Raw genomic sequence first — 13,152 nt, forward strand, 5'->3', positions numbered from 1 at the left:
AAAGATACACAGATAAAATGCAAAACCCATTTTATTTTTACGCCTATGAATATAAATCAAGGAAAAAATATACTGTATCTTGCATAAAATGTGAAAAAACTCACTTGTGCCAGTCACTACTCGCTCAGGGCCTTGCCATCTTACTGTAGCTAAACGTGCTCTGACCGTGGCGTTTACCATGTCAACACATCCCAATAGTTTAGGCTGATTGAAGGTCTTGCGGTCGATCGTTAAAATATAAACCTTGATGCCTTCGTAATATGTCTGCTATTATTGCACCCAGAGACATGGTGGTGTACACCTTTAGGCATATTTCCTGGTTGTGCTTGCGTTTATTCCTTTTTGAATTCTCTGTGAAGACAACACCCTCTCTTTCGGCTCGAACAAGGAGAAGACTGATAAAAAATGTAGCCAGGAAGCCCATGATCTACAGTTGAGGGCTATAGAGAACTACAGCTGAGGTTTGAGAGTCTGTCCACAGGGCAACAATCAGTGGCCTTTATGGAAGAATGGCAAGAAGACAGCCATTTATCAAAGATATCCATAAAAAGAAGTCTTGTTGCCACAAGCCACCTGGGAGACATACCAAACATGTGGAAGAATGTGATTTGGTCAGATGAAACCAAAACTATGTGTAAAAGCAACACAGCTCATCACCCAGAACACATCATCCCCAATGTCAAACATGGAGGTGGCATCCTCATGGTTTGGGCCCGCTTTTCTTCAGCAGGGAGAGGGAAAATGGTTCAAATTGATGGGAAGATTAATGGAGCCAAAGACAGGGCCGTATTTGCAGATAACATTACTTGCGGATAACATTATTCGCGCAATCTTTCTGTCTCTCCCTAAACCCTTTTCTGTCCAATTTCCAAAAATCAATTTTCTGAATTAATAACACACTGTTATACAATAACAACAAAAAGCTCTGTTTTAGCCTTTAAAATCCCTTCACTTTACCATTCTCTGTTTCTAAGCGCCCATAAACGACAGGACTGAATAGCCACATATGGAATGATCACACTGTCTATCAGTAGTTGAAGAGTATCGCCACAATGTATACCTAAGACTACTAAATAGTTGAACTGTTAAGTAGGACTCAATTATGTTTGCAAATTTTATTTTTTATCAAACATTTTCTTATTGAACACAAAATGACTTCACAGGGTCTTTAACGGTTCATCCTCTGCAGCCTCGCATAACAATTCCTGCCCCGCTTCATCCTCAAGTTCGCACCTCCTCCCCTGTCCAAATGATTTTGCGTCAAGTGGAAAGCCCGAGCAACTTTAACTACTACCCCAGACTTAACGGCAAACTGGTCCACCTGATCCCCATCAACCAGATGAAACCGGCCATCCCTGCCAAGACTGGTGAGCATTTCCAACAATAATCCCATGATAACTGTGAACCACAATAATTTGGAATCTAACTTTGATTTTGGAACGTCACCTTCAGGTCCCACTACACCTTCGAGTGTCATCGGTGGCCCAGTTTTTCCATTTGTTCCCTCCAACCTTTCTGGCTTCAGGTCTTTCACGGCCAATCCGTTTCCAGCACAAGCCTGTCCAGATGCCACATCCTCGAATCAGAAGTTCACTACATACAGAATCATTCCCCCCTCCTCCATGAAAGATTACAATCCCACCAAATTGACCACCCCTCTTCCTGTTGCCACCCCTGACCTAATCATTTCAGAAGTCCGCAGCATACAACCAGGGATCCTTCCAGATGAGCCAAAAAATGCCTCGCAAATTCTCGACAAGACTCCTATAGGGACAGAAGTTACCCCTCCACTGTTTCCTTTAACCTCATCACCAGAGCCTGCCATGGGCCTAGCAGATTTAGATGTCTGTATCGTTGATGACATGGACATTCAGCAGCCCAAGCGCATTAATTTGGTCGACTCCAGTGATGAAACAGACAACTCGTCCGACTTCGAGAACAACTGCACCCAGGAGAGAGGCTGCCCTGTGGATATCGTAAGAAAACATTTCATCATGTTTCCCAAACTCATATTAAGACGCAAAAGTATCAATGTTACTTAAATATCAGAATTACTTTTTAGCAGCTGCTTTCAATGCAGTTCCTCATAATGCTAACCGTGGCAGTGTTTTGACTGATTTTTGTTATAATTGATATATCAAGCAAACAAAATTAGTTTCTGGCTGCAAATTAGTTACGGTTTCATTTGATGGGAAGTCTTGACTACAAACCCATATAAATGAAGGAAATTAATGCCGTATTTTTCGAATTACAAAGATCACTTAACATGCTATAATTTACCGAGAAATCGACAACGCATGTTATAATCAGGATGTCTCATGTATGAATTCTCTTCCCACTGAATGACTTCAAACCTATTTTGTTGGGGCATATTCTGTATTGTACTGATCCAGTAAAATGTTCAAGGAATATTCATACAACCCATAAATGACATGAATACATTGGTACCTCTACTTATGATATTAATCAGTTCTAGAAGTGGTTTCTAAACTTGGTTCTTTTTTTCCAAATTTACAAATTTAACATGGAAAACCCTAAAATCATTTGAATTGTTCTAAGATCTGAAATACTAACCTCAAATCCCCTTTAAAATGGGAATAGTATATGGATTTCTGTATGAAACACAAAAAAGAGCAAATAAAATATGTCGTAAAAATTAATAGGATTTTTAAAAGACTTCGGTCTAGGCATGGAGTGATAGATAGCAAGAGTCCCGTACACTCTGATAACAGCACGCTTCTTTCATTCGCAACGAGAAAAAAGTTCTCGGGTGAAAATACTGACAGGCAAAGTAAAAGCTGCATTAAGCACACTAAGAAAACAAGAAACAACATGTTACATCTACTCTATAATGAACCACGATTGAAGGCACACAAATCCGGAACTTACCACCGGCCAAAGCGGCTCCGCCATTTTGCCAAGATAAGAATAAAAAGTTCCCGAGATTGGGACTTTGCTCGAACGGTCACTCTCATGGTCTGCTGGTAGCCGCTTTTAATGCGCCATATTTAGCTTGGGCTTCATGGAGATGCAGCCTCGCTGAGGCAATGGGAGACCAGCAGACGGAGCAAATCTATTACAACAATTTAAAAATAAAATACAGGATGCTACAAGAGGATGTTTGGATTTTTCAGATTTAAGTTTTGTGTATCTAGAGACAAAGAAAAAATGGCGGCCGGGTGGTTAGCGCGTAGTCCCCACAGCTCTGAGGTCCTGGGTTCAAAGCCACGTCATGTCCATCTGTGTTTAATTTGCAACTTCTCCCCAGGCCTGCGTGGGTTTCCTCCCACATTCCAAAAACATGCATGGTAGGCTGATTGGACACTAAATTGTCCCTAGGTATGGGTGTGAGTGTGCATAGTTGTCCTTCTCCTTGTGCTCTGTGATCGGCTGGCCCCCGATTCAGGGTGTCCCTAGCCTCTTATCCGGAGAGAGATGGGATTGGATCCAGCACCCCCCGTGACCCTAATGGGATAGAGGTGTTCAGAACAAAATTAGAGACGATATGTTCCCGTTGAGGCTTTTCGCAACCTGAATATTTCATATCTAGAGACATTTGTAAGTAAGTGCATCAATTTGTAGATAAATGAATGGCTGAGCAAATGTGCCCCATGTAGAGCTGGCCAATATGACAAATTGTTATCACAATAAAAAATGTGTAGTCGTTAACCTCTTGCATACTCGGACACCCAGACAGCCAGGTCGGGAACGATTTCGTATGCTCGTATCTCAAATTTGTCTCCTATCGCAAGGCAAAAATTTGCTTGGCATTTTCCTTGTATCTCAAACTTATTGGATGTTGGGACACATGTCAAGGTTATACTGCACATGTTTTGCGGCCATCCAAAAAAAAAAACAGGTACACAAGTACAATTATCAAGAAGTGTATTTGTCAAATGTTACAGTTATACCTATATGAAAAGACTGGACCATTAACCTCCTAAGACCCAAACTCTTGCAAGGCATTATTTTCTCTTTGACATAAAGGCCAATTGGGACCTAATGAGTGTAAAAACAAAGAATTATCTTTTTACACAATGTACTTTCTGAGAAAAATGGTGTCCACATCATAAATAGACACCAGGCCCATGTTGTCCAAAATTAAACATTGTAGTTGATCTTGTGACAACCAGATTGCATTTTTTCTGTTTTTTTTTTTTGCGTCACTCAGCGTGAATGCCGGAGCGATAGCTAATAAGAGGAGTGTAGTATATCACTTCTCGTTGGCTGCTCATTAGAACATCCGGGGCACTGGCTCTCTACCTCGCAACTCCTCGTGTAATACCTCTGATTGCAACTACTTTTTTGTAATGTCTTTGCGAGCACTGGGCAGAGCGTTGCATTTTGTTCAGTAAACCCCCCAGCCTGTTAGCTCCCTTTAGCGGAGCGATCGCTAATTCAAGACTACTTATCGTTGGCAAGTTGACGTGCATTGTCCTATTTTGAGGACATTTGTGTGCATCATTTTCGAAATAGGGACTACAACAGCAAACAGCTCATCGATACTAAAAGTCAGGTTGGAGGCAAACAGCCAACCTGGCCAAGAGAAGGTATAAAAATGTAAAACCAAATTAGAATTAAGTTTGGGGAAAGGTTAGATAAAATTTATTTTTGATTGTCTGCATCGTAATCCAAGTTCATTGAAAAAAATGTTATATTATGATTCACTAGTGCATTAAGTCTCCCAAGGCCACCCGGAACAAATTAATCTCGTATCTCGAGGTACCACTGTACTCAAAATGTTTTATTTCTTCTAATCGCCATCCATTAACAAAGTAACACACAACTAGTGGTTTAATATTACTAAAATGTGTTTAATAGAACTAAAATTAGACGGATTTCACGGAGGGTACAGAGAGGGACATAGAGGCAAGCCTCATTTTCGCCTGGCTCGTCGGTCGGCTAATTAGTCGTTAGGCTAATTCTACGTTCGGCCAGACGCCCCCTCGGCCAGACATCAGTCGGCTAAATGCGCGGTTCTACACCATGTGCTATTAATAAAACAGCTAGTCCCCCATCTTTCTTCCCGCTTTTCTCATCATTTCTGTCCGCACTCACCAGATGAAAACCATCCAAGGAGACGAGAGAGTCTGCTCTTAGTTCATTCAGCCAGGTCTCCGTGAAGCACATAATACAGATTTTTCCAATATTGTCGTTGTAATTTGGTAAGCGCCTTTAGCTCTTCCATTTTATTGGGGAGAGATCTTGCGTTCCCCATTATAATAGGTGAGATGCTGGATCTGAAGTGTCGCTTTCTTTCCTGACATTTTCGTCCAGCTCTGCATCTTCTTCTCTTCCCCTTTAACTCCGCGGGGAGGTCCAGGGGCATCCGGGTGTTGCATAGCACTAACAGCTGATATTTTGTGTAAAATAGCGGAGGCATGGCTGAATGGGTCAAAAATGTAATGTCCAGAATTTGCAAAGATAAACTAAACTAATAGACAGAAGACTGCCTCTCGCACAACTTGAGTCTTGAAGTAGAGTCTTGAAAGTAAAGTTTCAAAACATTAAACTATGGAGTATAAAATATAAAGTAACGTAACAAGTAAAATCTTAAGAGACAATAAAACGTGAAAATAAAGGATAAAAATAGCTGTAAAATCACAGAATATGAGTGAGGATTTAGGGAGCTATTGCTACTTGCTGCCGCTTGAACGGCGCCTACTTCTCCAGCTTCATTACACTGAGCACTGGCTTCCTCAAGGCTGTGTACTGAGTCCTCTTCTATACTCCTTATACACATACGATAGTACACCGACCCACCAGTCTAACTAACTCCATCATCAAATTTGCCGATGACCACCACGGCTGTCGGACTCATCTCGTTGGCAACTATTCATGGTTCAGTTCACCAAAACATACAAAACGTTTACTTGCATAAGGCACCATAGACCAAGTTGATGGGTTGAATTTCTATCGGTGCAACTTGGTGTACATTGTCAGTCTGATTGCCTTGTGACTTTCTCGCACAGGGACAAGATCGCTTCTCCTTTGAGAAGATAGAGCGGCACAGGCTAGCCAATTTAACTGATGTGTTGAAAACAGAACTCCAGCTGGGGCCCAGGGTGTCCACCGCCGGGACACTGCAAGAGGTAAGTGTGTAAAAAATAAATCTGATCAATTTAGACGGGGTGAACTGGAAGCCAAAAAATGGCCCAGGCATTTTTGGTCACTCATCGGTCCCTTTCATAATGCAGCTGACACATTGTTTGATTTTTAAAGAATTTATTGGAAAATCGGGGTGGAAAATAAGTATTACCAAAAGTACCAAAAGTTAATCTCAATACTTTAGGGACCCGTTCTTGGCAATAACGGAGGCCAAACGTTTTTTTATTTTGGCCCATTCCTCCATGCACATCTCCTTTATAGCAGTAATTTTTTTTGGGCTGTAGTTGGGCAACACGGACATTCAACTCCACAGATTTTTTATGGGGTTGAGATCTGGAGACTGGCTAAGCCACTTCAGGACCCTGAAATTCTTCTTACGAAACCAATCCTTTGTTGCCCTGGCTGTGTTTGGGATCATTTTCATGCCGAAAGACCCAGTCACGTCTGATCTTCAATATCCTTGGTGATGGAAGGAGATTTTCACTCAAAATCTCTTGATACATGGCCCCATTAATTCTTTCCTTTACACAGATCAGTTGTCTTGGTCCCTTTGCACAAAAACAGCCCCAAAGCATGATGTTGCCACCCCCATGCTTCACAATGGGTATGGTGTTGTTCGGATACAGTTCAGTATTCTTTCTCCTCCAAACACGAGAACCTGTATTCCTACCAAAAAGTTCTATTTTGGTTTCATCTGACCTTAACACATTCTATCAGTTCTCTTCTGGGTAATCCAAATGCTCTATAGCGAACTACAGACGGGCCTGGATGTATACTGGCTTCCGCAGGGGGACACGTCTGGCAGTGCCGGATTTGAGTCCCTGGCGGTGCATTGTCACTGATCGTAGTCTTTGTTACTTCCAGCTCTCTGTAGGTAATTTATTAGGGCCCCCGTGTGATTCTGGGATTTTTGGTCACTGTTCTTGTTATCATCTTGACGCCATGGGATGAGATCTTGCGTGGAGCCTCAGATTGAAGGAGATTATCCATTTTCCATTTTCTAATAATTGCTTCCACAGTTGATTTCTTTACACCAAGCGTTTCACCTATTGCAGATTTAGTCTTCCTTGCCTGGTGCAGTTTTACAATTTTGTCTCTGTTGTCCTTCGACAGCTTTTTGGTCTTGGCCATAGTGGAGTTTGGAGTGTGAGAGACTGGTTGTGGACAGGCGTATTTTATACAGATAGAGGTCAAACAGATGCTATTAAAACAGGTAATAGGTGGAGACCTCATTATAAGTTAGACCTCTTTGACAGCCATAAATCTTGCTTGTTTTTAGGTGACCAAATACTTCTTTTCCACTCTAATTTGGAAATAAATTCTTTAAAAAATCAAACAATGTGATTTGCTGTTTTTCACATGCTGTCTCTGATAGTTGAGGTTTACCCATGTTGAGAATTACAGGCCTCTCTAATCTTTTCAGGTAGGAGAATTTTTAAAATTGCTGGTTGACTAGATACTTATTTGCCCCACTGTAGGTACGTTAGCGGTTAGCATAACATATGCTAGCCTAGTGTCAAGCTAGCGCCTTTTCAAACGAGGGGCCATATGTATTGACAAACAATATAAAATATACCCGCAACGGAGACTGTGCCGTTTCATGTGTGAAAATATGGTACATATAACGGGGAAACACCTTGATATCAAGCAAGAAAAATAATACAGGCTGTCCTCAAAGGAGGACAGTAGGTTAAGGACATTTTCAACACGGCTGCTCTTTGTGCACAGTATTTTATACCGATAATGAGTCATGGAGTTATCGAGGCATATTAAAAGAGAAAGACAACGCCAGGGAGCATTCACTTGGATCTTTTTGTGGATCGGCTGTGTGTTCTCATAATCGCTCATTTTGGCCGTGTTATTGTCCTTCTGCACTCATCCTCTGTGTTACCCTTTATTGCTAATTATGCTAAAACAAATTTCCTTATCATCGCCTTCTTTTCCTTAGTGTTAGTCTGGAACTTGCGTTCATGTTGCAACAGTGTCCCCGTTCTCTGTGGTTGTCGGGTGGTGTAATTGCAGTTTCAAATTATCAAATGTAGATCGAACATTTTCATTATTATTATTGATAACAATTATTTCACGTTAATTATCGTTATCGTTTTATCGCCATCTGTGTTGGCCCACTGGGCATTACCCGGTACGCCCGATGGCCTGTCTTCCCAGATCAGTAAGTACAGTGTCATTACTTTTGCTGCCTGTTGTTGGTTTCAGGCAGTCCAAGTGATTCAGAAGCTCAAAATTAAAGGGAAGCATATGAAGAGGAAAAAATTGGCACTGACCAGGCAGAGGAACCGCTTGATGGCCATCCTTGTTCCTCCTCAATGTGGGTTGCACCTCTTGTATTTTCCTTTTGTCACCATTTTATTAATCAGTTGGTACTACCTATAAACCAATGTCTCGTTAATTTTACTACAATTCCAGTTATTTAAAAAGATCTACTTCAGTTAGTCCCCCATAAATCAGCAGTTCTAATTACACGGCAGAGAATCTTGAATTCTCTGGCTTGAAAGATATTTTTCTGCAAGCATTAAAAAAAATCATAACATGACCAGGATATCCGAATTACTGATTTAAAGATTTTTCATTTTTGAAAAATTACCAAAACACTGAAAAACATAGTGGTTCTAAATGAATCAACAACCATATTGTCTTTGTCACATTCCGTATTTTCATTCCTTATGAAGTGCAATGAGGCAGGAGTGATATTAAGGGAAATATAAACAAATTGCATTTAGACAAAGCCAATTATTGAATTAAGTTTCTTTTCTTGTCTATAATCCTTATAAAGTGGGATTTATCGATGAATGTGTGAGTGTGTATGTGATTATGTTAAGATTCTTACGCTACGTTTGTCCAAGAGTTGAAATTTTTTATGGTGGCCAGAAACGGCTGTCGGATCCTATTAGACTAATGATTGAATTACTTCACTTTCTCCAAGTGTGTAAACTCAATCGTTTATTTGTTAAATATGAAAGGATTGGTGTATGAATCATTGTTTTTACACAATGTCCCTAAACGCACTGTGTGGCTGATTGGTCGTAAGGTGGGACGTTGCCACGTAATTTACAAACATCATTTTTTTAAGAATTTCCCCCAGTGAGTTTCCAGGTGCCCAAAACACTTATTTTTCTGTCGTCACGGGAAGACTCAGCGAGACATGATGGTGCCTCTTTCCCCGTCATTTAAAATTGTCATTTTCTGAAGAATATCCGCCAGCGTGTCCTTATTTATTTAAACAAGAAGGCTTCCTTCCGGTTGCTGTTCAGTTGTTTGGTCGGCCGGACGTTTGGTCGGCCGGACGTTTGGCCGACCGGACGTTTGGCCAGCCGAACGTTTGGCCAGCCGAACGTTTGGCCAGCCGAACGTTTGGCCAGCCGGACGTTTGGCCGGCCGGACGTCTGGCCGGCCGGGCATTTGGTTCCTGTTGGTCCAAAGTCTTTTGGTCGCCATTCAAACGGTGACAGAGAGTATTGTTGAAAACAGCTCTCAACAAGAGTTTGATATCTAAATATCTACTGTTGATTCATGACAGAGAGAGTAGAATATCCAAATGTCAAATGTCCAAATGTTGATTCATGAGTTTAATATCTAAGATATTTAGATATTAATATATAATATAATTTTGAGAGCTGGTTTCAACAGTACTTGGATATTAAACAGTACTTAGATATGAACCTTTCTCTCATGAATCTAACAGTAGATATTTAGATATTAAACCCTTATATATTTTTTATAAGGATGTTGTTTGCACGTAGACAAATTCACGCGAGGTCGGACCCAAAGATGCAGGAAGTAGATGGAAACAGGAGTGCTGGTTTACAAAACTGGGGATTTTAATAAGAACTAACAAAAAAAGCCATACAAACCTAGGACTTAAAAATCCATAAAGAAACAAACCTAACCCGGATAGCAGTTACACGCACACTGACAAGTAGACAACATGACCAAGTGTACGCACAAGCAAGAAACAGTACTCCGACGCCAACGTCACCAAACATTCTCCTTGTATACCTCCCAGGGCTTATCAAATTAACACAAAAGAGCTGCCTCTTCGGGGAGGTAGAAACATGCACACACAAACGCACAGCTCCACCAAAATGTGAATTTTGTTCACATTTCATGCTAGATATGGTTTATCTTTTTCCCTGATTTATATAAATAGAAATCAAAATACATTTCGTTCAGCGTTTTATCTGTTTATCTTTTCTTTATTCCGAAATACATGGCCATATCGGCCGCATTGTCTTGTGTCATGACGTCGCGGTGCCAGTGCATCATTCTGTCACAGCGCCATTTTGTCGTGACGTCATCGGGTCATTGTCGGCAACTTGCAGTTTTGTGTGTTTTTATGTGCATATAAGCCGTACCCTTGATATGATCATTTTTTTGCCCGTCAAAAGCACCTTATATGCGAGTAAGATCATACAAGAATCTCCACTGCATGACTAAAGCGCTTCTGAGCAAAGTTGGTCACAAAGATCTACCAAAGTGTATCTACCGTTGTATGTCGGCATCTGTTGTAAATCCCCTTCCATTCTAAGTGTTTACTTCGGTTGTCGTCATTTTATCTTCATTCTGCGGCTAATAGCATTTCCTTTTTTTTCCATTAGCAAAAACATTTGTTTTTCAATTTGTCTGACACAGCAGCCCGTTAGTGCGAGTGTATAGCGCGTCGGCCTCACAGCTCTGGGGTCTTGGGTTCAAATCCAGGCCACGTCCACCATTATGGAGTTTGCATGTTCTCCCCGGACTGTGTGGGTTTCCTCCGGGTACTCCCACATTCCAAAAACATGCATGGTGGACTTATCAGACACTCTAAATTGCCCATAGGTATGGGTGAGTGTTCATTATTTTCCCTCACCTTGTGCCCTGCGATCGGCTGCCCACCGATTCAGGGTGTCCCCCGCATCTGGCCCGGAGTCCGCTCAGATAGGCTCCAGCGCCCCCCACGACCCTAATGAGCTTAAAGCAGTTAAGAAAATGAGATGAAATGAGAGTCTGACACACACTAAGTGAGGTTTATGCATGGGGAAAAAGTGGTCTCCTCTTTCCATAACAAGCAGAGCCAATGAGAGTTCCAGCAGTTGGGATGGAAATTAGCTCTCGCACAGCAGTTTGGTCATATGGCACCTTTAATGTCCATTATTTTAGAATCTTAACATGGGCTTCTGTATTGTAGCTTGCATTTACTCGAACCCTCTTGGAAAATAAAGTGCGCGATGAATATGATTAGCCGTTTGTCGGAGTCAACACCGAATTCTCATTTTAGTAATCTGTGCATGTCTGTCCCCTATCAGTCAGTGTGGCTTTTGTATGCACTAAGATTCTGTAGATGTCGCTGTATGACGCTGACAGCTTGACTGGGTACATTGCTTGCTGACGCGCTGGTGCTCGGACGTTTGGTCGCCGGACGTTTGGTCGCCGGACGTTTGGTCGCCGGTCTTTAGGTCGCCAGTCTTTTGGTCGCCGGTCTTTTGGTCGCCGGTCAAATGGTGACAGAGAGTTCACAGTTGAAACCAGCTCTCAAAATTATATTCATGAGTGTGAGTTTATTATCAAAGATAGAGAGTTTAATATCTAAGTACTGTTTAACATCTAAGTACATTTGACCGGCGACCAAAAGGGACCAAAAGACTGGCGACCAAACGTCCGGTAACGGACGCGCTGTGTAGCATGTGCATATGATGTTTAAAGCACAACAGTATTAGCAGTCGACAATGATGTTTTCATCTGCTACCAGTGACCGAGAGGATCCGGATTAGAGCCTAACCTTCCTCCCACCTCGTTTTGTAATGTCAGAAAGCGATGGGCAGGGCTTTTTTTGTCAATAAAAACCCAATAGTGCCTCTCAAACTCGCTTAACTTGCTTTTTCCTACCTAGCTAGAATTTTTTTTGGCTTAGCTTTGTGGTAGATTTTTTAAAATTATTTTTTGAATTTGTCAAGTCACGCTAGATTAGTCTAAAAATATCTGTAGTGTGAACATCGAGTTGGCATGTAAATAATTTAGCTTCTCGCAAACGTAGCCATTCTTTACAAATCTACATAATTAGTTTGTAGTGAATGACGTAAACATTCCAAACTGATAGTTTTCTTGTCAACAACAGGTGACAGCCACCGTAACACCTGCCAGACAGGTAGTTCAGAAAAAATGGGAGATTATGTGAACAAGATGACCAATCATGCTGACAGAGTTAACAGGTAAGGTTCCTTAACAGCAACTGATGATGCCACAAACTGCTAACGATAAATAAAACTGTTTTGCCTGACCTCCAACAGTGACACCATTATCATCCCGGACATGTCGTCTCGCTCACACTCCCATGGGCCGACCACCTCAACCATCACTCTGGAAACTTCTAGCAGCGATGACATCACATTTGTTGCGTCGACTTGCGCATCTCCAGGGGAACAAGCTCCTCACCCTATCCCAGTTAACCTGTCCCCCAATCCACCAAAATCCACACACACCGACTTTGACTGCTCACCAACGGCAACGAATCGAATCAAGACTGTACCCAACATCTTGTTTCAAAGCAAGAATCATGACGCTTCCCTCAATCAGACTGGTACGTCATTATATGCGTGAGGGGAAAAATTAACTTCCTGACACTCACTCATCAGTTGTCTTCTTCTACACAAATGGGTGTGCGTATTATACAATTTACTTGTTTTTATGCTAGCATCTCCCGAATCAATTGGAATGGAAATATATATCCCGTCAGTGCTACTCAAATTTGATTGAATTCCGCTATGATAACGGACAAAGATGAAAAAGTGCTAAGAAAAGGGGCTTTTTGTTAAATGGTCGCGCTCATACTCCGCCAGTGGCTGCTACCCGACCAGGCAGCCGCCAGGAGCGCGCCATTTTTATGTTGTATTTGCGGCGTTTCCTGCTGCCGGACCCGGTTTCTTTTACCCGTTCATGGGCTAGTTCTAACATCCACCTAGAGCGGGTTAACCTGTGTTCCTGCATCATGAAGACGCAGCTTTTTTTCTAGCCAATAAAAGGCCATCGATGTGTTGGAAGCTAGCCAATTTT

General features: G+C 41.8%; 1 protein-coding gene across 3 annotated transcripts in view; it reads left to right on the forward strand.

Moving 5' to 3' along the window:
- The window catches only part of LOC144206089 (MAX gene-associated protein-like), a 50,773-nt gene that overhangs the window by 32,977 nt on the left and 4,644 nt on the right, over window positions 1-13,152 (forward strand). For 2 of the 3 annotated variants that reach the window (XM_077730819.1, XM_077730821.1), the window contains exons 15-20: window positions 1,164-1,367; window positions 1,453-1,976; window positions 5,973-6,092; window positions 8,323-8,434; window positions 12,218-12,311; window positions 12,390-12,679. In XM_077730819.1, coding sequence (XP_077586945.1) covers window positions 1,164-1,367; window positions 1,453-1,976; window positions 5,973-6,092; window positions 8,323-8,434; window positions 12,218-12,311; window positions 12,390-12,679 — 1,344 coding nt within the window. Of the gene's footprint in view, window positions 1-1,163; window positions 1,368-1,452; window positions 1,977-5,972; window positions 6,093-8,322; window positions 8,435-12,217; window positions 12,312-12,389; window positions 12,680-13,152 lie in introns of those variants that run through there. The other variant, XM_077730822.1, reaches the window with a different exon arrangement.

Source organism: Stigmatopora nigra, chromosome 13, assembly GCF_051989575.1.
Source record: "Stigmatopora nigra isolate UIUO_SnigA chromosome 13, RoL_Snig_1.1, whole genome shotgun sequence".
NCBI lineage: Eukaryota > Metazoa > Chordata > Actinopteri > Syngnathiformes > Syngnathidae > Stigmatopora > Stigmatopora nigra.